This window comes from Lycium ferocissimum, chromosome 4 (genome assembly GCF_029784015.1).
Source record: "Lycium ferocissimum isolate CSIRO_LF1 chromosome 4, AGI_CSIRO_Lferr_CH_V1, whole genome shotgun sequence".
Lineage (NCBI taxonomy): Eukaryota > Viridiplantae > Streptophyta > Magnoliopsida > Solanales > Solanaceae > Lycium > Lycium ferocissimum.
Window position 1 is genome coordinate 18,868,807 of NC_081345.1, and position 24,661 is coordinate 18,893,467.

General features: G+C 36.4%; 1 protein-coding gene across 2 annotated transcripts; it reads right to left on the reverse strand.

Annotated features, from left to right (window-relative positions):
- Positions 1-896: 896 nt before the first annotated feature.
- On the reverse strand, positions 897-5,182 carry LOC132051707 (protein BOBBER 1-like). Of its 2 annotated transcripts, XM_059442889.1 has the most exons (7): positions 4,826-5,180; positions 4,729-4,795; positions 2,993-3,165; positions 2,815-2,863; positions 2,407-2,573; positions 1,252-1,335; positions 897-1,164 (listed from the first exon to the last, which is right to left on the reverse strand). In XM_059442889.1, exons 1-7 carry the CDS (start codon positions 5,102-5,104, stop codon positions 1,126-1,128), a joined length of 858 nt encoding a protein of 285 aa, XP_059298872.1. In that variant the 5' UTR covers positions 5,105-5,180; the 3' UTR covers positions 897-1,125. The 2 variants fall into 2 exon arrangements, with proteins under 2 accessions (XP_059298872.1, XP_059298871.1); XM_059442888.1 differs by having other exon boundaries at positions 4,729-5,182.
- Between the last annotated feature and the right edge of the window lie 19,479 nt (positions 5,183-24,661).

The following is a 24,661-nucleotide window of genomic DNA, read 5'->3' on the forward strand; positions in this document are numbered from 1 at the left end:
TATTTTTTGCTTTAAGAATTTAGCTAACAGTTTTGCAAATGTATCCCGCGTTTTCTAGGCTGATTTATCTCGTAGGAACGAGTCATTTATTCTTATATCGTGTTGTGTGTGGGTTGCGGGTCGGCAGATCGCAAGTTTAAATAGGTATTCAAGGTGAATTGGGTAATTGAAAGGTAATTTGGGGAATCCGTTAATTGGAGGGTAAATTTATACGTGTTCTTAATAACGGGGATAACTTTGGTCACATTATAACGAAAGGTGGATGTGAACAACATACTAGTAAAGTATAGGGGTAAATTTGGTCACTCTCCCATTATAATATGATGTGCTCCCAAATGTCAAATGTTAACGGTTGGTTCAAAGTACGAAAGAGAACTGAAAAATTAAAGGTGGGTAACTTTGGTCACATTATAACGAAAGGTGGATGTGAACAACATACTAGTAAAGTAGAGGGGTAAATTTGGCCCCTCCCCCATGATAATATGATGTGCTCCCAAATGTCAAATGTTAACGGTTGGTTCAAAGTACGAAAGAGAACTGAAAAATTAAAGGATAAATACCAAGAGCATGAAATTTGACCCTAATTCCAAAGTCCATATAACAATAATAATACCTAGCTCGTCTACTCCACTCTGGCACCCCACACCCACAGTGCATCCATTTTGGGGCAAAAAACTGCAGCCTCATTGCAGAGGCAATTGAGCAACAAAATGCCTTCTTTTTTATATGAACAGAACTACTCAAGAATTGTTTCCTATAGAAACATCAAACATAAATTCAGATAAAGAGACCAACTGCGGGACAAGACACCGCGTCCAATAGCAGTGCAGGGAAAATTCAACATTAACCACAACACAAAACAAAAGTTCGGCAAGCACAGAGACGGAGCAGCAGCATCAATAGAACTAAACATATTCAGATTACGTTTACTGTTTAGATCAATTACTGCAGTAGCAGTATATAAGTAACTATCTTCGTTAGTCTACACAAAAGTCGCTATAGAATATAGGTTTCCCATATGCACAAAAACATCTTGAATCCCAAATGAAGTAAAGAAGAGATGGCCAAAAAAAGGTCTAGGTTTTTTCCCATTCAGTAATATGGTCAGCAAAAAAGAACCGCGAATCAGGATAGCTTCGCCCTTGAGAAGTCCATATTTGGATGCTGCAGAAGATCATGAACAAAATCAGTTAACACTGAATACTCTTCGAGGCAGGGGGAAAATAGAAAAAACACATTATCATTAAGTACCTGAGCCATAAATTTCTTTAGGAGATCCTGTTTTTGCGTTTCATCACTTGTTGGAAGGCCCATTGATTTCTGTCGCTGATCAAACTGCAGAAGCATTATCCATCACACATGATTAGAAGGCATCAATATCCACAGATACAAGGAGAAAGTCAGTTCTCGCGAATATGAATCTCACCCAAAAGAAGAAAAGTAGTTAAGTAAATCAAGCATACTACACTTGTCGCTTCCACACAACGAAGATAAAAGCAACCCCACTCCTAAAGTAAGCGTGTTCAACACCATGAAGTTCGGAAAGTAAGGATGGCTAGGGGGCAGATGAAGCTGGTAGTCACAGGCGGTTCATTTATTTAAATACCACAGGATTCAGGGGCCCCTGAATATGCCAACAGATGGGAAAAATGGAACCTCTAAGACCTGAAGTACAAAATTCTACTAATAGTAGGGAACTATCAATGTCGGCCGCACTGTGGCACTTTAGAGTTCAGTTTTTTCTTGTGCTATAAAAAAGATTCTATGAAAATTCTGTATAACCACTTAACCAAGCATCTATCTATGTTATTTTATAAAACAGCTTCAGTACTTAGCTTACATAACTAACCTCGAATCCAACAGACCCACTTGTGGGATTATACTGGGTATGTTGTTGTTGATTTCATAATTGAGAACTGAAATATACTAGAACAATTTTAGGCTCAAAAGTAGCTTCCTGAACTCTTAAAAACGCGTTTCTATGCTAAGCTTCTACAAACTAAACCAGAAGTACTTTTTTCGCATTTACCAAGTATGTCAAAAATGTAAAGGTGTCAGAAAAGGGATCCATTCTCTCAAATGCACCTCACTTCAAACTGCCCCTCCCCACCTAAACCCCACACAAAAAAAAAAGAAAAAAAAAAAAAAGGAATCACTGGAATGCTAGTAGAGAACAGTAATGGTAAATTTGTACTAGTGTGGATAATAAGTGACTCATAATATATAGGATAAGCACAAATTAAGCAGTACCTACCATCTAAGTGAAGCTAGAAACTTCTATAATAAATAACATAAATGAGGGTTTTGGCTTAGCAGAAACAAATTAAAAAGAAGTGATGCCACAACTCCCACATGAAAAAGAGTGTTCCCATAATAGAACAATTTCAATTAACAATAAAACCCTACCATCATCTTTTCGACAGTAGCTCGAGTCTCTGGGTCCAAGTCCGATAGCTTGCTAGGTTCAGGTTCAACTTTCTGGGTCTCGACTTCAGGTTCACCTTTCACCACACATTTCCACCAATCCATCTGGTCCTTCTTGGTAAGGAGTACAGATATGGATTTCTGATCCTCTGCAAAGATGTCAGCAATAGTTAGTTATCGAAATTATGCTCCTCAAAATAAAGTTGCATTAGCTGTTCTTGCACAGATTGTACCAAGATAAACCAGCAACCTATTCGATTAGTAGTTACATGCCCATAGTTTTAAACTATGTATCACGGTGAACATCAACCGGCAGGGTACTAATAACAACAGATGTAAATAGGAACAAATTTCCAAGCAACCATGCACCAAAACATATAAGCAACTTGCCTAAGCTCCAGAAACAATCCTCGACTTTGACAGGTCGATAGAGTTCTCCCTGCAAGTACAAAGAGAATTAACGTGAACATCTGGGCTCAGAAAGATATCTTACAAAACCTTGACACATTTTGAAATGGAATACAGCAAAAGATATCTTGAATGGCTAGAAACAGGAGAATTCACTTACATCAATTATCGGAGGCTGACCCTTTAGTCCAACTGTAAGATGGTTCTTCTTTATATCGCAAACAATAAACCGTGACTTTGTTCCATGAGGAACAGGAATGTTAAGATTGACCTCCTGCAGGGATTGACCCCAGGAGTAGTTGTCAAGATCAAGGCCATTGCCTATGTTTGGAGCTGTGTACATATCAGCAGCAAGAACAATAAGAAACTATTGGAGATGCAAAATAAGCAAGGTTGTACAGTAACATCAAAGAACATATAAAGTTGGCATATGATGGCAACAAAGAATTGCCATATGTTATATGGAGTTGAACTTTTCAAGAAATTAGACAACAAACAATGCTATAGCATAGAATTGGAGTTAAAGGACCTTTCTGGAAAAAATTGAACAGTCGGCCACAAGCATACACGCCTACACAGCTTAGGAAAAAATATACTAGTTCAAAACTGAGTATTGACCTTTTGATAACCATAAATTTAACAAGACCAGGTCACAACATCGACCCTCCCCCCGGCAAATTTGCATAATGCAAATTAATCCTCTGCTATCAATTTCCAAATTCCAGAGAGCAAGGATAGGGCTTCCATAATGGGCTACTGGATATTCTTTTATCAGAAAAATTAGAATCAAAACATATTTGATAAATGATAACATCTGAAACCACTTGGGCATTAACTGTCACTTTAAAATGTTGTTCAAATATAACTTTGAAGATCAAGAGCAGAGCTTCAACAAAATAATGGGCTATTGGATACTCCTGTTTGTTTTCGGAACATTAGGCTCTAACATCTGAAACCACTTAGCCATCAACTGTCAATGCTTGACAAATCTAACTCAAACTAACTTTACTCATCACTAATAACTATAAAAGATATATCAGAAGATATTCAAGATCAAGGTTCAAATCAATAACAATTATTTCTTTTCCCTGAGTGGCAATCATGAAAACCAAGAGTTCAAGGGAGTGGAGTTGGATCACAAGTACCTGCAACCCAACCTCTTAGTACAAAACTAAGGTACATACACGAAACAGAATAAAAGCAGTGGACAATATAACCATCAGATATCAATCTACCAATTTATTATGCCGCATTCCGGAAGTAGATTGGATCGGCTCAATGAATCCTTTGTATCCATTCCTCCCAATTCATAACTCATTTCGCTTCAGTACTAAATAATTAGATTTTTTCTAAAGGTATTCCAAGTGACCCTTAGGCCATGAACATGTTTTACTTTTCGTCCAGAGTTAAATTCCGGAAATCACGTTTGGCCATAAAATTGCTTTGATATGCTTGTCCTTACCTGAACTTTTTGTCTTGTTCTCTCTTGAGCCGAGGGTCTTTCGGAAACAGCCTCCAGTGGGGGTAAGGTCTGCGTACACTCTACCCTCCCCAGACCCCATATTGTGGGATTCCACTGGGTATGTTGTTGTTCTTGTTGTAGTACTACGTTTGGCCATAAAATTCCGAAATTCAACTTTGAAAAACACCGGAAAGTTGTTTTCACTTTTTTCACTCCATATAACTCACAAAAATTCAAAAACTTGTATTCATGGCCAAACACCAATTCAATTTCCAAATACCATTTTTCACTTTGAAAACAAAAATTACTTTTTTTTTTTTTCTAATTTCAAAATTCTCATGGCCAAATGGGCCCTATGTCTCCCAAACACCATAGAAGTTCATAATGCCAACAAAATTAAAGCGTAGATGAAACATTTCGATAAAGAAAATTACCTCTAGGCCCCTTCTTGTCCTCCTCCATGGCTTCACTAGCACTCTTAGCCTCATTAACCTCTTCGACCTTTGTCTCCTTAACCTCTCCAACAGGAACATCTTCCTTAAACTTCTTTTCGGGTTTTCCTGTTGATTCTTCTACTTTATCTTTCCTCTTCCTTTCCTCAGTATCAAGATTTTCCTTCACCATACGAACAACAGCATTGACATCACTTACCAAAGAATCGCTCTTGAAGATATCGGACTCTCGCCCCAGAAATTCAAACACTGTTTCCAGAAACCCTAGAGGGTTTGCAGGATCAAGAACAGCCTTAAATGGCTTTGCTGATACAGGTGGTTTGTTGTCTTGCTCATTGTAATCGGAAATTATCGCCATTGATTTCACTACTCTGTAGAGTTAAGAGTTTTAGGGTTTTAGTGGGTGGATTTTGAAATGGGGGAGTACTTGTATATGTGTAGCGGGAAATGAAAAGTGGGATGCCAAATGTAAGACAGGTGGGAAGCGTAGAATAATCCAGAAGATCTCGTGCCCAAGAGTCTAATGCATTATTTTGAAATTTAGGGGATGTTTTAAGAAAATACAATCTATAACCCAATATATTATATCCAATTTGGAATAATTACTTAGCATAGCTATCTCTAAGTGGTAATTATTAATAATAACTACCTTTTAGTTTATTTATATTTAGTAGCTACAGTTATTTTATAAATTACCATTCGTAATTATACCAAAATACATTAAGTTTATGGATTTGTATTTCTCCCTCACTTCTCTCTTCTCCCTTACTCCTCGCTCTCCTGCATCGCCTCTCTCTCTCCGTTCTCTCTCAGATCTGCTCCCTCACCTCTCTCTCTCTGCTCCATCATTGTCTCTCACCCCTTGTATGTATTGAAGGATCTAATTGACTTTCCCTTATAATGCTTTTAGTTGTATTTTACCGATTTATCTTCGCTCAAGTATTAATTTTCAAAAAGTAATGTTGCTATGTGATAGAATTTAGAAACCCAGCAAACTGTAAAATGGCAAAATATATGTGTAGAAGTATTCGTTATTCATATTTGATTGGAATACGAGTTAATCTAATAGCGTTGAGTGGCTGTTCGTTTTGGAGTTCAGACAAGGCGACGGCGCGAGAAGATTCACGCATGTCGGAAAAATCGGAATCCATGAACAACATGAGATCTCAGATTTGAGTGTATTCGTCATTTTTTTTAGTGTATTTTTTGTATTTGACCGAAGATTTGACTGGAATCCATGGCCTTTTCTCCTTCTTGTATATCTGATCTGAGTATATTCGTCATTTTTTTAGTGTATTTTTTTATATTTGATCGAAGATTTGACCGGAATTCATGACTTCTTCACCTTTTTGTATCTCAGAATTTGAGTGTATTTTCGTCATTTTTTAACTGTAAATATAAGTTTAATGTATTTGATGATTTTATTTTTGGGAAAACTAGGTGTATTTGACTGTATGTGTCGTTTGAATGATCTATATACATCCAATACAACCAAAACAAAAGGATACATCAATATATAAATAGAATAAAAAACACAGCCTCACCGTGTATTTAAATGCACTTAAATACATCATTTGAATACACATGTATTCAGAAAAATCAAAGTTGCATGTATCCAAATACAGCCAAATGCATGTGACATCATATAAGGTTGGATACAATTGAACAGTGTATGAATACACTGATATACATCAAATACAGTGAAAATGCCTAAATGTAGCTACAGGTTGAAAGTAAGCATTAAAAGGTAGTTATTTATATAAGTTGCCCATCAAATTTTCACTTTACCACTGCATAGCCAATTCTTTTTTTTTTTTCTTTTTGTGGAAAAGGATACAAATGGCCATTCGGGTGAAACTATTGACACCCATGGTTCAAAAATCTTAAAAATTATTTTTTAGCCTTTTTCAAAAGGCTGAATAGTCTGGAAGACCCTTGTACTTATGCATTTTTGTCATGCCGGTGTTTGTACTTACGAGTTTGTCAACTAAATCCCTCAACTCAAACAAAACAATTATTTTAAACCCCTCTAATGTGGTGTGTGGTTCACTCGCCCTAACATGAACGACACATCAGATCCACCTAGATAAATTAGTGTCATATCATCATTTATTTTTATAAAAACTAGCTTAGTGGAAATTCATCCATTCACAAAAATGGCAAGAACCCTAATATTCTTCACCGTTTTGTTCATCATCATCATCTCTGTATCCTCAGCAAACCTGACCCAATCTCAGGCCCACAAAGAACTACTCAAATACGGGTTTCCAATCGGCTTACTTCCCAAAAACATCAACAACTATGTATTAAACACAACTTCCAGTCACGTCATCAATTTTTTTGTTTCAACCTTTTCGGGTAGGGTCATGAATGGGGGGTTTTAATGGATAGAGAAGAAGAAGAAAGAACATAAATTGAGGATTTCGGGTTGTCCCTTTGGTAATTCTTGGTGTAGGATTGTGATTAATTTTGTGGAAGAATTTAGAAATTGATGTGTTTTGGGGGTTTAGGTTTAACTCTTTTTGAATTTTCAGTTAATGTGTGGAAAAGAAGGGTTATGGATTGGGTATTGGGTTTTGTTGTTCTGCTGCATTGGTAGGTTTATTGTTGAAAGAAGATTTGCAGAGATGGGTTAGGTTTTTGCCACCATCAAGATTGCAAGAAGAAGATGAACATGGGTGAGGGCTGCGTGTTTTTTTTTTTTTTTGGAATGAGGGTGAACAAGACGATGAACAGGGAACAAGGCTAGGAATTTGTTTTTGCTTAATTTTTTTTTTTTTATTCTTTTGAAACTATTTATTTTTAATCAAAAATATCACATTCACGCTCTTAATACGCGTGGATATCACAAATTTTGTCCAACTCAGCACGATTAATGCCACATATGCTTGGTCAACGGTCAGAGAGGTTTAAAATGCTCAATTTTTAAGGGTAGAGGGGTTTAGTTGGCAAACCCATAAGTAGGAACACCGGCATGATAAAAATGGATAAGTACAAGGGCCTTCCAGGCTATTCAGCCTTTTCAAAATAATTTCATTTTCTAGCCATTTTTCAGTTATTCTATAAAGCATCGTATCATACGTATAGAGTTGTATCATTGTTGTATAGAATATGTATCACTACTGTATATGTATAAAAAAATGTATCATACGTATATAAATTGTATCATCAACGTATATAATATATATCCCTAAAGTATATGTATATAATATATATCATTGTTGTATTACTTGTGTATAATAAATATATAATCAAAGTATAATTAGAAAATATATCATTGGTGAATAATTTATGTTTAATAAATGTATAATTACTGTGTACTTATATATTATACATGTTTTTGGATATTTTCTTCTTCGGACAAAATGGTCCTGTTCTTTTTATAGTGAACTTTTAGTGACGACCTTTCAATCTTTTGTGGCGCCTAAAGTCACCACAAAAAAGTCTGATTCTTTTCACAAAAAAGTCTAATTCTTTTTCTTTTGGGCTAGCGCTTTGCAATACTTTAGGCCAAACGGCCAACTCGGGATATTAAGCCCAAACATGGGCCAAATACATTTCTGATGGCCATTGTGTGTCATTTTCCCCTTTTTTTTCCCCCACAGGGATCTTCGATTCCAGGAATTGTAGAACTGTTTTATTCATAAATGATGACTTAAGGTTTTTTAAGTTTTTACAGGTTAGGGAAAATAAGGTTTTTGGTTTGTGGGTCGGGTCAAAGGGACACAAGGAGGGTTTTTTTCCACGTTGGCAGCCACGTCATTTTTTTCCGATGCTGGCAGCTTGTGTGAAGGTCTATTAAATATAAGGGTATATATGGTCTCAACATTAGACAGCATGGGTAAAATTGATCCCAAAAAATTAACGAAGGGTAAAAGTGGTCTATTTTTCGATAGTTCGATGGTATTTTTGACCCTTTTCTGTAATAATATATATAGACGGCATACAATATTTACACCTACTATAAATAATGTATCAATCTTATATAAAAGTGTATAATAATGTATAAGAATATATACACCCTTTACACTGTTACATAAAACTATACAATAATATACAAATTTATATGAAATTGAATTTCGTCTCTTACAAACTTCACCACGAACTCCATCCGAATTGGGTCACATTTTTATTGAGTAGCTTCAAATTTTAACCACAAGTTCAAATTATATCCTCGGCGAATCCCAATTATCAATTTGTCAAAAATCTCAACAAATGACAAAACACATTTGTGAGTTTTCAAGCTTTTGAAAAAACCCCAACCTTGAAAATTTTCTATATGCATTACAAATTAAAATTCAGTAGGATACTAGTAAATCAAGAAAATAATTTGTTAATAGGATTACTTTGGGGCCCCTTAAACTTTTATTCAGTGTATAATATATTCAACTTTCAAGTATCTTTAATGTTGATTAAGTTATTATATTTGGATGCTATATAACTTTCACTCGTGGAGTTCTGAACGATCTCAGCTCAAGGAGGTATGATGTACTCGCTGCCACGTGAATTCTTTTCATTCACGTGAAATTTTTATTTACGAAAAAAAATATTTTTACCTTATTAAATTCACTAATTTTTATGGGTCATATTTTCTTGACATATTTGTAAAAGACATGTTTGGAACTCCATTATTTATGCTAAAAGAATTATTTTGCTAGGCATAATGGAATTTTACCAGTTTGCATCACTGCATTAACAAATCGTAAGTATTTCCAGACTGATGTAACCCTTACATTGCTCTTACATTCTTTGCTTTTCCAAAAATTATAGATAGGACCAATACTATTGCTAATGCACTCGTACCACTAGGCCATTCTTTGAAGATCTCTATTAAGGAATTCAGGTAGCATTTCATAGAAAGGAATTAGGCAACTCAATAGTCTACAAGGCATTTACCAGCAGGCACTAAGTGAAAGCCCACGAGGCCCGTCCAATATATATAGCTAGGGTTGGGCGTTCGGTATTCGGTTCGGTATTTTCAAAGTTCGGGTTCGGTAATTCGGTAATCGGTAATTGAAAAGTATATACCAAATACCGAACTTTCAAACTTCGGTTCGGTAATTCGGTAATCGGTAAATCAAACTTCAGTTCGGTACGGTATTCGGTAATACCATATTGAAATCGAAGTCCCACTTTATCAAGTATTCTGTGCTTTCAAAGTGAAATTAGGTGATCTTTCACTGTGATTTATATGGCCTTTCTAATTTAAAGGTAAGTGTTTCTAGTCATTTATGCAACAAGTGACATGAGAACAAATTGGAACACAGAGAGTAACAAAAATCTCTCATAAATAAATATTAAACTGCTACAAACTTGAAAGAAAATCATATCTTAATTTCTAAAAAGGTCATAAAGATTAGACTTTCACTCCAGCATAGGCATGACTACAAACTCTGATCAATGTTCCTAATTAAAATTGGCATACATAACCAATTTCCAGGGGCAAAAAAAAAAAAAAAGAACCCCTTGACAGATCTCGCAATACTGATATACTAAAAGATGGGAAACGTTTAGGGATTTTAGATTTACACTGTGAAGTGTGAACTGATGGGTAGGCCTAGCCTATGGGCTTTGTCTATTGGGCTGGCGTTCAATTTTATTAAATGGGCCTTTAGGCTTTATTAATTATTGGTTAAAATTTCGGTATTCGGAATTTACTGAATCACCAAATAAATACCGAATACCGAAAACGAAATACCGAATTTTATACTTTTAATCCCAAAAACCGAACCGAAAATCGAATTACTTTTTCGGTAATTCGGTTTTCGGTATTTTATGCCCAGCCCTATATATAGCTCATGAAAATCTCGAATGATGTTTGCATTTAGAACGGAATTTGTTGAAAAAATTCTACTAATTCTGATCAGTCTTCATAAATACTTGGAAGAATTTAACCTAAATAGCCTCTCCCAACCGCTTAAACTAAAATAGCCGGCAGATATATGGATGCAGCGACAAAAGTTTTTTAGAATTCAAGAAGGTCAGGGCGAGACGAGCCGTAATTGTGTATAAGCTATGATACACGGCTAGAAAAAGTAAACAGTCACCCGATCGACCATTTGCCTAAAGATCCCTATATTTATACATTACACACACTTTTGGAATACAACCTTTTAATTGTAGATTATCCCAAAATAATTGTGATGCCCCGCTGAAAAGAAACAGGGGCCAAGTCATAGTCATGCCCTTCGATTAGTATATACTTTGAGGCTCAATTCCCTGGTAGTGACTATGATGCAGCTTGTTAAAATTTGACAAATTGAATTATCAATATTTAATTTTAAGTTTATTTCTTCTGATCAAAATTAACACGAAAGTATAAGTGATATAGCCATTACCTATCCACTAGTATTAAACTAGGAGGCGTCGCCTGAAATTGCATGCACTCATCTTTAGTGACGTACCAAGTTTATTACAGCTCAGCTTGTATGCATATTGAATACGGGGCTATTAAGGTTCTAAGATTTTACTTTGTATCCCAAATTTATAATTACGTTACATTATTTTCAAGCAATATCATCTATTATATAAACGTAAACACATAATTATGTACACTTTTTCAAAGAAACTCTTATGTGCCTGAAGTTTTCCGCTGAAGCAATGTTGGATAACATCCCAGGTGCCTCTGTTATTTGAGTCGTTTAAAACCTACAAATTGAAGTGATATATGTGGTTACTGGACTGGTATTAAACAGAAGCCGACTCACAATTTTGAGTTACGTGTTCTAGATTCTAGAAACGGAAAAGGGTCAAATATACCCTTCGTTATACTTTGGGTCCAAATATACCTCTACCGTTATATTTTGGGTTCAAATATACGCCTCCACAGTTAAAGTTGACCGCAATCTTACATGACATTAATATTTTAATAAAATAAATATTATGTGGCATGCCACCTCACTTACAAACCCAATTTTACCCCTCCCATCTCTATCTTCGTCCACCACACCTCCCCCTCTAGTACTACCGTCCTTATGCCCACAACCATTTTCACAAACTCAAACTTAAAGCTGGTGCATTAATTTGTAGCAATAAATAGAAACTAAACGTGTTGTCAACCAATGGGACATTAATCCTAAGTCAATGTACCCCTCTATTTTTTGTTATTTCTTTGAATTAGTCCCCTGTATTCATTCTCTACTGATGATCTCCCTTCTTATATCCTCTTCTTAGCCTTCGTTGCCTGCAAAGTTCCATCACATTGAGCGAAACAAGATGTAAGAGTTAAATATGACAAAAGGATCAAAATAAAAACTAGGAGAAACAAATAAAAATAGACATGTTTTTGCCAATCAGTGAAACCTAGTGTGAATGAAAGACTAGTTGCTTGTATTGCAGAACCAACCAATAGTCCAATCCAAAGGCCCTTTGCTTACAGATTTACAAGGAAACACAATATAGCAGCAGGGATTCCCCAATAATTAATGGTGGTGGGCATAAGGACGGTAGTACTAGAGAGAGAGGTGTGGTGGAAGAAGCTAGGGAGGGGAGCGGTAAAATTGGGTTTGTAAGTGAGGTGGCATGCCACATAATATTTATTTTATTAAAATATTAATGCCACGAGGGATTGGAGGTCAACTTTAATCATGGAGATATTTTGAACCCAAAGATAAATAAGAAAAAGATATTTGGCCCTTCGATAGTACAGGGGTATATTTGGCCCTTCGATAGCACGGGGGTATATTTGGCCCTTTTCCGTTCTAGAAAAGCCAACTTATTGTGTTCAAGATAAATTACACATATTCAATGAATTTCTTAAACACAAATACAAGATTTTGATCAAAATTACTGGATTATGCTAAATCCTTAGCTAGAACTCTAGCTCCGCTCGCTTCAATTCTTTTATATTCTTCAAAGATTTTTTTTTTTTTTTTGATGATTCTTCAAAGATTGGATGCTTTGATAAAAAATTATCTCAAAAGAGCTGGCGTACGTAGATATCCTTTCATTCAAATTGAGGGGAAAAATAAAGAAAACTAAGCGAGTTAGGATAGAAATTAAAAGAGTTGTTGTCAGATTTAGGATTAGCTCAAAAGAAGTAATGCAGCATTATGTTTAGTTCCCATCACTTCCCAAGTCTCCATCACCCAGCGCATATTGCACAAGGATTATTATAAGAAACGGACTGATGATGACAAATTATAGTACTAGGCTAGCTACGTTGTTGTAGACATGCCCACTAATCACTGTTATATTATACCAACACGACCTAAAACTAAAACCCAATTGTAAAAGTCGTTTTCCTTGGATTGGGTAGGTGCATTATACATTTGAATTAAAGTCACACCTTGTGCTACTTTACATATCCCTAGTTAAATTGTCAAATATGTAGCCTTATTTATACATAGAAGTCTGTAGGTGCAAGCATAGTTGACGTGAGTGCTACTTGAGTTATATGCTGGGTAAGCTATTTCAAAGTTTCTAAATTAACAGTTTGAGTAAAAAATCGTACTTTTCCCAAATAGTTAAATTCGTATTAAAAGTTAAATAAAGTTAATTACAGTTGGTAGTAATTTGAAACGATGGTTGAATTAACACAAGCGAGTTATTAAAGGTTGATAAAGAGTGAGTAAACAAAGAAAAAAAAAGTAAACTTATGCCAACTGTGATGAATAGCAGTAATGGATTTCTCCTTTGCCAAAAATGAACAAGAGCTTGATGATAAGAGAATTAGAATAATAATAAGTAGAAAGTAATCAATAATAATGTATTTTCTCTCTGTCAGTCCCCCAGATATACAAATGACAGTACTATTTATAGATATCTGATCCTATTTGGTGCCTTTCCCGTTGTGCGTATGTAACGACAATCATTAATTGTTGAATTAATGATTGTCATTTGATTCCTTGATTCTGGCTGTCGGAAACTGTTTTGCCGGTACTGCATTAACTCTATTTAATGCGCAATCAAGAGGGTCTCGTATGTTGTTCCCGTTGATGTTCTCTTCGTTGACCATGTCATCGGTATCAACTACTTCTTCGTAAATGTTGTGCTCAACATTACCATCAGATCTTTCTACGCCATTGTATTTGATTGACACGTGTTAACTACATGTTGGTCCACGTGTTAGGTGCGATTTTCACCCATACAGATAGTCCCTCAATTTTTCGGGTTCATCGCAAAGATGTTCCCGAGGAATTGTCTCACCGATTTTCATCAATCTTTCCTTGATTAGACATTTGAATCGTTTCATTGTGGAATAGGAAATGTTGTAACTGACGTTAGATCGTGGCCCACTAACATGATGGGTACGTGGCATAACCGCAAAAGTTGAAAAGACTCGTATTAATGACGAAGTCAAACGTGGGGCACGTGGCCATTACCGTGCCCTTCATTTTCACGCGCGGTTCCCGATGCAATAATGATTCCTCTATAAAGTGAATTTTTTCCCTCTCATTTTTTGCTTCCAATTCACGCTTCAATTTTTTTTGAATATCTTTGCTACTTCTTTTTCTTCTTTAACTTCTTCGATTTCTTTGAGTTCTTTGATTTTCTACCATGTCTTCTCCTTCATCTTCCAAAAATATTTCACTAGAAAAGACCGTCACTGTTGACACTTTCCCTCCCAATATGAGTGTTGGAAAACCTAAGAATAGATTGCCTCTTAAAAAATTTATGGGCGACGGTATTACCGCTGCTGCTTTTTCTAGGACTCCATCTTCAGTAACTTCTGATGCCGGTGATGATAAAGTCGAAATGGTAGATCTTCCCTCTGTTGATAGTGTGCTCCCCAAAAACCTTACTCATACTTCCGATTTAAAGATTACGAATGAAGATGAAACTGATGTGGAGAGAATGGCTAAGGTTTCTAGGATTAAGTCTCATATTACCGAAGACCTTGTTCCTTCTGTAGTCGAAAGATGTAATTGGAAGGATCACTTCATGGAGATTATTGTTCTTGAACCAGATAGACCTGCCACTTCTCACTTGCCTGGGTTCTCTGCAGTGTACCTTCACCCCTTCACCATCGGGTTTAATTTACTGTTAACTTCATTGATCGATCAATTATGCTGACGTCTTCAAATTTGTGTAGCGCAACTTACTCCCGGAGTTTGGCGATTGATTCAATTATACCAACATGTTGCTTGAATTTCCAATGTTCAGCTTACTTTAGATCATATTTTATATCGAACACCCTTCGTTTTATAAGGGGTTCCATGATAATGTTTAGGGCCCGGAGCCTGAATAAGTTGTTTGATGATCCTGAGGATAGCTATGATTGTTTATGGTTTAAAGAATTTGTGTTTATTCCTACTCACAAATTAGTGAGTAGTGATCCCACAATCTTTCCGGAAAAATGGAATGCAAGAGCTTCTAATCCCGAGCTGAATATTCCGGAGAATATTCGTGTATTTACGGAAACAATAATCTGATTTTCAGCAAGTGTTAGAACTTGGGAATCAATGGCTATGCAACAGGGCATTCGTACTTTAGATGGATCCGAAAATAATAAAGGTATTCACTCTTATTAATCTTCTTTTTCTGATCACAATTATCCTTATTGTCTTCATTTTGTTAGGCCATTCTAATAAAAAGAGGACATCGTCAAAGGCCTTGATTCTTCCAAACGATGATGACTCGGCATTAGATAATATTCGTTCTATTATTAAAAAGAGGTCGAGCGCAGAGGCGGAAGGTTCAAAGAATGTTAATAAACCTGTTCTTAAAAAGAGGAGATTGAAGAAGCAATTTTCTTCTGGCCCTTTCGTGACTGAGAAGGTTGGAGTTACGCACAACTCTGAAAGTACTGATTCCGAGGAAGAGTCACCTTTAATTTTGAGAAAAGGAAGAAGATCTAATTTTTCTTTTATTGATGTGACAAATATCTAAGAGGACTCTTCGATGAAGGAGTCTGAGGAGGTAACTGGCATTCCTGAAGTTCCTTCTCAGGAAAAGGATCCATCGGCCATTTTCCATGAGGTGGTGAATATTGATGATGAGGCACCATCCGAGATATTTTTCCAAAGCAAAATCACCGTTAATATCCCTGAGATTGAAGTTGTCAGGGTGGAGATTGCTGATGCTTCCAAAGTTGACGCTTCTCGGGAAGAGGGTGCTGGCTCCTCCAAAGCTAACACCTTCCCGTGCACTACTGCTATTCCTTCAGGTCGATCTTCTGACCATACAGAAGGAAAAAGACCTATTCAAGAAGATAGCCATTCACATGAAGTTGATCCTGGTGGTGAACCTCATCGGGCTGATGATCCGGCAGTTAAGTGGATGCGGTCTTTTGTCCCTCTTACTATTAATCATAACCGATCCTTCAATTTATCTGATGAGGTAAATTTATTGGCTAATCCTCATGTGATGAGTACCTTTGCCAATAGTTTCATAGGACCAAAAGAACATGCTGTTCTAAAGGATATGCCTACATATCAGATGAACATAATTGCTTTTGGGCTCATGATCCAAGTATATTTCTTTTCATCTTTCTATAGATTTTCTTCCATTAGATTTTTCTTATGAGTTATAACTTTTGATAATTTGCTCGTAGGTTCAGACTTACTTGGCTGGAAGTCTTGAACGTTCCGAGGGTGAATCCAAACATATTGACAAGCTCAATGAGGACAACGTCGCTCTAACTCAAGAATTGTCAACTTTAAAAGCAAAGCAAAGTTGCTCTGATGAGGAGTTAAAGAAAGCTAAAGCTAAAGTCGATGTATACAAAGCGGAGTTGAAGCGCCTTCAAGATCAAGTATCTGATCTTCCAAAATTGAAAGGAGAAATCTTCGAGAAGGATTCAGCCATCGGCAATTTGGGAGTGAAACTTATGCAAGCGGAGACTAAATTTGGGAAAGCAAGCGATGAAATCCGAAATCTCCGAGATAGATTATCTTCCCGGAATGCTGAATACGACGAGCTTGATGCCAAATTCAAATCATTACAAGTGAAAAGCAGTCAAGATTCCGGGGATCTTACTAGAGCTTTGATTGATTTGAATCAAAGTAAGAGAGACATAGCTACTATTGAGAAGGAGTACACTGAGAAAGATCTCGAAATGAAAGCTTCACTGGAGAAGAAAGATAGATTCATTACAAAAGTTTTGCAAAAAATTGAGGATCTGCAGGATCGCGGGAGACAACTCATGTACCAGAAAGACAAACATAAGCTGAAGGTCAAGCGATTGGAAGATGCCCATGCCGTGGAAAAGCAAAATGCAATTAACCTGGCTGTTCTTGAAACTCGCTTCAATTTTCTTAAAAGCCTTGATCTTGGGTCATTTGATCATGTCAATGCCCTCGCTATTGCTAAGCGAAAACTAAAGGACACTCGTGATCTTCTCGGTGACATGTTCGGAAATGAAAATGCCGAAGGAGAAGATGATGAAGAGCATGTTGAGGAGGAAAGTGACTACAGGGATGCAGGTGATGGCTTGATTTTTCAAAAGAAGGATCCATCCGATGATAATCACACTGAGATCATTTCAGAGGCTCCTGTATCCGTTAAAGTCCCGGATAAAAATCAAGTAGTTGATCCTGATGTTGGGAAAGTAGTGTAAAGTGTTAATCCCTCCATTCCTTCACCTAACATTTTTGTTCCTCCCAATATTTAATCATTTCTTTCACTCTCGCTCAGCTCGTGTTGGGCGATTGCTTTGTAAGAATTTTGTTTTGTGTTGACTTGTAATGAATAAAGCTTTGCTTATCCATATTTCGTCTTTTCTTTCTTATGATAAATCTCTTGTAAGATTTCTTTGGTTAAAACCTTTCCCGGCTGATCAATCAGTTCCAGAATTTCAGCCTCAGAATACTTGCAAAAAGATTTATAATTTTGCCGCAAATATATTCGGGAAGATGATTTGAGCATCTCATTCATTACGAATAAATTTCTTCACTCGTAATGCCGAAAAAGAGGGTCTTACTTATAATGAGAGATTTGTTCTACTTTGTGAAAAAGAAAGTTTAAACAATATATTGGCTACTTAATCACAAAGTAATTTAAAATACAAAAGGCAAAAATACCTTAAGCTGCTGATTCTTTACATGGTTTCCTCGAGTGGAGCTTATACGTGCTCGGCATCTCCAAATACTTGGAATTAAAGATGTCCTCTATGAATATTGGAAACAGTATCTAACTAATGTATTCTCGTCAGTCCCTAATTAAGATTTTTGAATCGGAATTCAAAAACATGATACTAACTAATTCGGGAATATCAAAAGATCGGAATCTTTTGTCACATTTGGTATTTGAAGGGGCATCATGCAAGTAAATTGCAAGAATCTTTCATAATGTATAATTTTTTGTAACGCTTGCACTCAATGCCTTGCCGTTACAGCGTTGTACTTCCGTATTTATGCTTGCGTCATTCTTATTTGCATTTATGTTCATTACATGAACTGTTGCCATGCATGTATATAATCCCTTCTCCTTCTCGGCGAAACGATTCCGTTCCTGTGGATTCACCTGAGTTTTGGCGGGAAAATAGGACATAACTTAGACTGAAAAGACAGTTTATTTTTCTGATAAGCCTCTTCGATTCGCGTAACGTCTCATAATTACCTGTCATAAAGGCAGCTTTTTATTGGAACAGTCAATCCCAACCCTTCGTATTCCTCTTTTGAACTTATATAAGGAAGTGAATCATTGATCAAATATCACACAATCTTCTTTCCTTTCTCAAATCGCTTAAAGTAAGCAATTTTCTCTGCAATCTTTCCATATTTTCTCTGAAACCATGGCTTCTTCTTCTGACAAAAATCCTTCTGAAATTCCATCCAATCCTCTTGAACTGGAGGCTCTTGCTAATGTGTATCTTCCAACTCGTTCTGATTACTCCAATGACTTCAGAGTTTTCCACCATTCTTATCCCATAGAGGATATTGACTCATCTATTGCTCCTAAAAATATCGCTTCAATTGTTCAAGAATGCGGCTTGGGTCCTGATGTCATCTCAGCTGTTAACAACGGGACAAAACTCCATCATCATCTTCCTTTTACCTTGGATCATCTGATCCATCTATACATTCCCTTTATTTTTTGGGATGGTTTGGTTCATTTGTTTCCCCGTGGAGAATGCAACCTAATCGATTCTATTGATTCCGGTGATGTGGATCAATTGCATCGATTTGTCAAAATTCAAACAGAATTACTCCATCTCCTCTCCGATAATGTTTTCCCGGAGACATGGAACCCAAATCCGAATCCCGTTGATCCAAAAGAGATTACAGATATTCTTGATTGGATCACGGGTTTGTTGGAAGACTCTCGGGATGTTATCCATACTTGGAGAAGGTTAAGGTTTCTTCCCTCAGTTTTTCCTTTAGAAAGGCCTGAACCCTCGAATAAAAAATGAAAGAGGGATGTAATCGTAATAGAAGATGATGACGAGGAGGTTCAAGCTGGTATTCGTCATTCTGTTGCTCCTCCTTCACTTAATCCCGAGCCTTCGATAAGAGTGGTGTCTCGGAGGAGTGTCAACCATTTCCAACAAGAAAGCTCTTCGGGATCCTTACCGTTACCAAGAATGTCTCATGGTAATACAGAGTTATCTTTGGATTATCTATCCGAGATGCTTCTACAAGGTCATGCTCCTGCTGCAGCTTCTTCATCACATGTTGCTAAAACGAGAAAAGAAAACGAACAGCTTAAGATAAAAATAAAAATAAAAAACCTTAAGTCTGACTTTCGTGATTTTGACTCTGTTGAAGAAATCGCTCTGATGTTGCGCCTGCAAGATGCTGCTAGTGCGTTACAGTATCGGGATAATTCAATGCAAGTATTGAACGCATCCTATGTGGATCTTCAGGATTTGCTTAGAAGTGTTGAAGCTTCTCGTGAACGTTGCTACTCCCGGTGTAAGCTATTGCGCTTTCAATGCGATGTGGATATCCTTAAATCTCGGAAAGAGGCTTTTGAGAAAGTTCTCACTCCAGGTTTTAATCTGACCACATCTCTTCAAGCTACCACCAATGACCTTCAAGCTGCAGTATCATCTCTTGAAGATTTAGAAGATTTCGGAGACAATTCCCGAGATTAGAATCACTTTCTCCTCCAAGAACGTTAAGAATCTTGAAAAAGTGTGTGCTGATTTGGCTCGTGGTGTCATCAGATAATTCTAATCTTGGTGCTTGAAGTTATGATCACCATTGCTGACTCTTAGATTCCTGCTATCATCAGATAATTCTAATCTTGGTGCTTGAAGTTATGACCACCATTGTTGATTCTTAGATTCCTACTATCTTTAAGTAGAAGAGTTAATCCATGTATATTTTTAGTATTCCCGAATAGATTCTATTGTACTTTCTCTGTCTTAAATGACTAAACTTTTTGCCTGAATCATCTTATGAGTGCATTTTCTCATTGATCACCGCCCACCATGGGTGCGTTATTTTTACATATTGAATTTGATGGAATTGAATCATTCCTTGAGAAATACATGATCATATAGTAAATTTATTTAAATAACCGGAGTTACAGATGATATAATTGCTCCATGAATCGAGATCATGTTTGTACAATGTTCACCGATGGTATATAATTGACTGGTATTATAAGCATAATTGCATGCTAATTAGTCAAAGTCACGACTTGGAAACCATACTAATTACTGAAACAAAGGTAGTGTAGTCTTGAGAAATTTGCAATTTCATTGATGAAATAAATACAAATAGCAGCCCGGAGGCTTTAATCGGGATGACTAGTAGTCCCTAGTGTATACATATAGACTGACAGTCGCTACTGATAGTCCCCCATTATTTGGGTGTGAAATATGAATATTCAAGCAATGTAACATGTATACCATTCCCGTATATCTTACTTACTGCCTCATTAAGAGCTTTCTCGGTAAATCCCAATCGGGATGAAACCGCAGTTCAACTCGTAGAATGTATCTCTGTGTTAGGAATAATAAAGCTTCAAATTGCTTATGTTGCAATTGTTGGCGATGATTTTTCTGTCCATAGTCTCTAACTGGAATGCTCCTGTTCCTGCATTGCCTGTATTTCCTGCAATTCGGTACGGTCCTTCCCAGTTCACTCCTAACTTGCCTTCATTCAGGATCTTAGTTACTAGGGTCACCGATTGCAAGACCAAGTCCCTGAGTTTGAGTTTCCGTATTTGAGCCTTATTGTTGTAGTATCTTTCCGCTTGTCGTTTTTGGACAGTGCTTTTCAAGGAGATCAAGTCTATCTTCTATGGCTTCATTGTTATCTTCTTCAACAGTGTTAGCGTATCTTATGCTCGGCTCCATTACCTCAACGGGTATTAATGCTTCTGCTCCATAAACCAAAGAGAAAGGAGTTTCTCCAGTATTAGTTTTGTGTGTCACTCGGTACCTTTAGTATTCCCAATTCTTCTTTTTAAATTGTTGAGTATAGTCTTGTTTGTTGATTCTGCTTGTTCAGTGCCGGATGGATGATATGGTGAACGCCTGATCCTTTTTATCCCGACTTTTGTCGAGAAAGCTAGTGATTTCTGATCCCATGAATTGAGTTCTGTTATCACAGCTAATTTCCTTCGGGATCTCAAATCGGCATATAATGTCTTTCCGGAGAAAATTAATCACTTATGTTTGCCCAATGGTTGCGTAAGCGCCTTTGGATTTTGGGAATAGTCTCATGATGTCAAGTCCCCATTTCATGAATGATCACGAGAAGATAACTGTATGGAGAAATTCCGTTAACTTGTGTATCACCGATGCATACTTTTGACATTTTTTCGCATTGCCGAAAAAATTCTTGAGTCTTTACCCATTGTACTCTAATAGTACCCATTCTTTGAATCTCGATGAAAGTTCAGATATTTGGGTCTGAAATTTCTGCATTCGGGGTTCTTTTATATTAAAATCCCCATTAACTTGGTTGACAACTAGTTGAGAGTCACAAAACAACTTGATGTTATCCGCTCCATAGTCCAGGGCCAATTTTAGACAGACTGCGCAATAATGGTCTCAAACTCTACCTCGTTGTTAGTTCCTTTTGTACATTTTATGGCTTTCCGTAAAATTTCACCGGTCGAAACCTTGAGAATTATGCTTAATCCCGAACCATTTTCATTCTATGACCTATCTGTATACAGGGTCCAAATTTCAGAGGATGGTCCCGAAGCCGCAATGGCTTCTTTCTCAACCTCTAATGATATTTTTGAACGCAAATCGGCTATGAAATCATCTAAGATTTGTGATTTTATGGCATTTCAGGGTTGTATGTTGTATCGAACTTATGCCCATTTGGCTAACCTTATACTTCGGGGTGGAGGGGGGGGGGGGAATATCATGACTACGGAAGTAGGATGGCTTTGAAAGTAATGTCTTAATTTTCTAGCAGCATGAATTAAAGCTAAGGCTAATTTTTCTAAGTGAGGATACCTAGTCTCAATGTCAACAAGTGTTTTACTGTCGTAATAACTTGGAGATTGTTTACCTTTTTCTTCACGTACGAGGACTGCGCTTATCGATACTTCTGAGACGGCGAGGTAGATCAACAGCTTCTCTCCAAGTTTAGGCTTTGATAGAAATGACGGGCTTGATAAATACGTTTTTAGCTCCTGTAGTGCTTGTTTGCATTCTGGTGTCCATACAAAGTCTTACTGCTTCTTAAGTACGGTGAAGAATTTGTGGCATCTCTCCGATGACCTGGGAATGAACCTGGACAATGCTGCTGCTCTTCCCGTTAGGTTTTGTACCTCTTTCTTGCTTTTAAGCTCATTAGGATTGAAGTGTTATTTGGATCCCACGTCGATGTTTTTCCTGTTGTTTCATTGATTGGGTCAACTAATCCTTTGTTGTTGACGTTTCTAATCTCATCAGTGTTACTTGGAGTAGCATCAGCAGGTATAGCTCCTATCATTTCTGAAATGCAGAAACAAAAGAAAATACCAAAGTAATAACGCTTGCATAAACAGAGATCAAACTACAAAGCCAACTGTAGAATTCGCACAGACTGCGCCAAACTGTTTGAGTCAAAAATCGTACTTTGCCCAAATAGTTAAATTCGTATTAAAAGTTAAATAAGGTTAACTACAGTTGGTAGTGATTTGAAAAGATGGTTGAATTAACACAAGCGAGTTATTAAAGGTTGATAAAGAGTAAGTCAACAAAGAAAAAAAAGTAAACTTATGCCAACTGTGATGATAGCAGTAATGGATTTCTCCTTTGCCAGGAATGAACAAGAGCTTGATGATAAGAGAATCAGAATAATAATAAGCAGAAAGTAATCAATAATAATGTGTTTTCTCTCCGTCAGTCCCCCAGATATACAAATGGCAATACTATTTATAGATATCTGATCCTATTTGGTGCCTTGCCCGTTGTGTGTATGTAACGACAATCATTAATTGCTGAATTAATGATTGTCATTTGATTCTTTGATTAAAAAATGTATTGTTTCATAGGTCTATCGCATTAACTCTATTTAATACGTAATCGAAGAGTCACGTATGTTGTTACTCGTTGATGTTCTCTTCGTTGACCATGTCGTCGATGTATCGCTATCTCTTCGTAAATGCTGTGCTCGGCATTACCATCAGATCTTTCTATGCCATTGTATTTGACTGACACGTGTCAATTACATATTGGTCCATGTGTTAGGCGCAATTTTCACCCATAGACTAACGGAACTCCAAATGCACATTTAATTTAATCAATTAAAGCCCTTACGGAATGCTGCAAAATTAGGTGACTTTTGTTTCCTAAATTATTGATTTTTCTTGAAAAAGGATCGGAACTTCTAACTAAGCACAATAAGAGAAAAGTTTGTTGAAAAAGATTTCACACGTTTTTTTAGAAAATGCAGTTAATGGTTTATACTCCCTCCGGATCAAAAAAGGTATTCACTTAGTCTTTTTTTTTTTGGTCAAAAAAGTAAAACTTATTAAATTAAGAAAAAATTAACTTTATTTTTTCAGACTTGTTCCTATTAAGTGTTATGTGATCAAATCTCAATGCCTATTTAATTAGGATTAGTTTAGTCAATTTATATATATTTATTTTTTGGAATGAGTAGTTTCTTAACGGATGTGTAAATGGCTAAGTGAATTTTTTATTTTTTTTATCCCGAGGGAGTATTTTTTTAGAATATTCTTCACGTTAAATTTTCCAGCTCGAATTCTGACCTTTCCATGTCATTTACAAAAAAGCTGGAATCGTTTTCTGGACAGCAGCAAATCGTCCTTTCTGATTGACCTATTACTTTTTCAGAGATTATTCAGTACGTACATTCTTTGGGAAAAAAGGAAAGAGGAAAATGTACTAAAATATCTCATTGGCTCTACTATATGTGTACCCTTTATTGTATGATTAGTAGTTGTATTTCTGGGGCTACCATTAGTCATGACTAGAGAATAGGAGATGGCAAATTTAGTCTAGCGTAAGTAAACATTAGGAAAGATTGGAAAATTCAATATAAATCGTACATTAGCTACCTACACTGGAGAGACGGGGAGAGAAGCAATAGTGATTAGCGCCTATTCATGATCAGAGAATTAAGAATGCGAACCGATGTTACACTTAGGACTCATTTGTTTGCACTTAGTGGAGGTTTGAATCTGAATGGTTCAGGCCTTAGATCATTAGGTGCATTTATTTAAATTAAGATCTAAGTACTTATTAGGTCTGAATAGGTTTTAATTATTAAGATCTTAAACTAAGTCTTAGACCCCGTTTGTTCATAGACACCAATTTTTTTAATTTTTTTTTGGAATTTTAGAGTTGGAGTTGTGTTTGGCTATAGTTTTTGAAATTGTAGTTTTTAGTAAATGTAATTGTAAAACAGTGAAAAAAGTGAAATTTTTTTGAAAAACAAGTTTTTTGAGTTTTTGGTATTCCGGAATACAACTTCAAGTTGTATTTGGAATTTTCATGGCCAAACGCTTATTCCGGAAAAAAGTGAAAAAATTTCCGGGATAAAGTGAATAATTCTTATGGCCAAACGGGGGCTTAATGTCATTAAGAGATATTTTTGTATGGATAATTTTTACC

Excerpts from the sequence above, each read along its gene's own strand:
- LOC132051707 (XM_059442888.1), bottom strand. The coding sequence starts at position 5,104 with ATGGCGATAATTTCCGATTACAATGAGCAAGACAACAAACCACCTGTA. Across the intron at positions 1,336-2,406 it reads CTACTGTCGAAAAGATGATG|TTTGATCAGCGACAGAAATC; the intron begins GTAGGGTTTTAT and ends ATGCTTCTGCAG. Across the intron at positions 1,165-1,251 it reads TAAAGAAATTTATGGCTCAG|CATCCAAATATGGACTTCTC; the intron begins GTACTTAATGAT and ends GATCTTCTGCAG.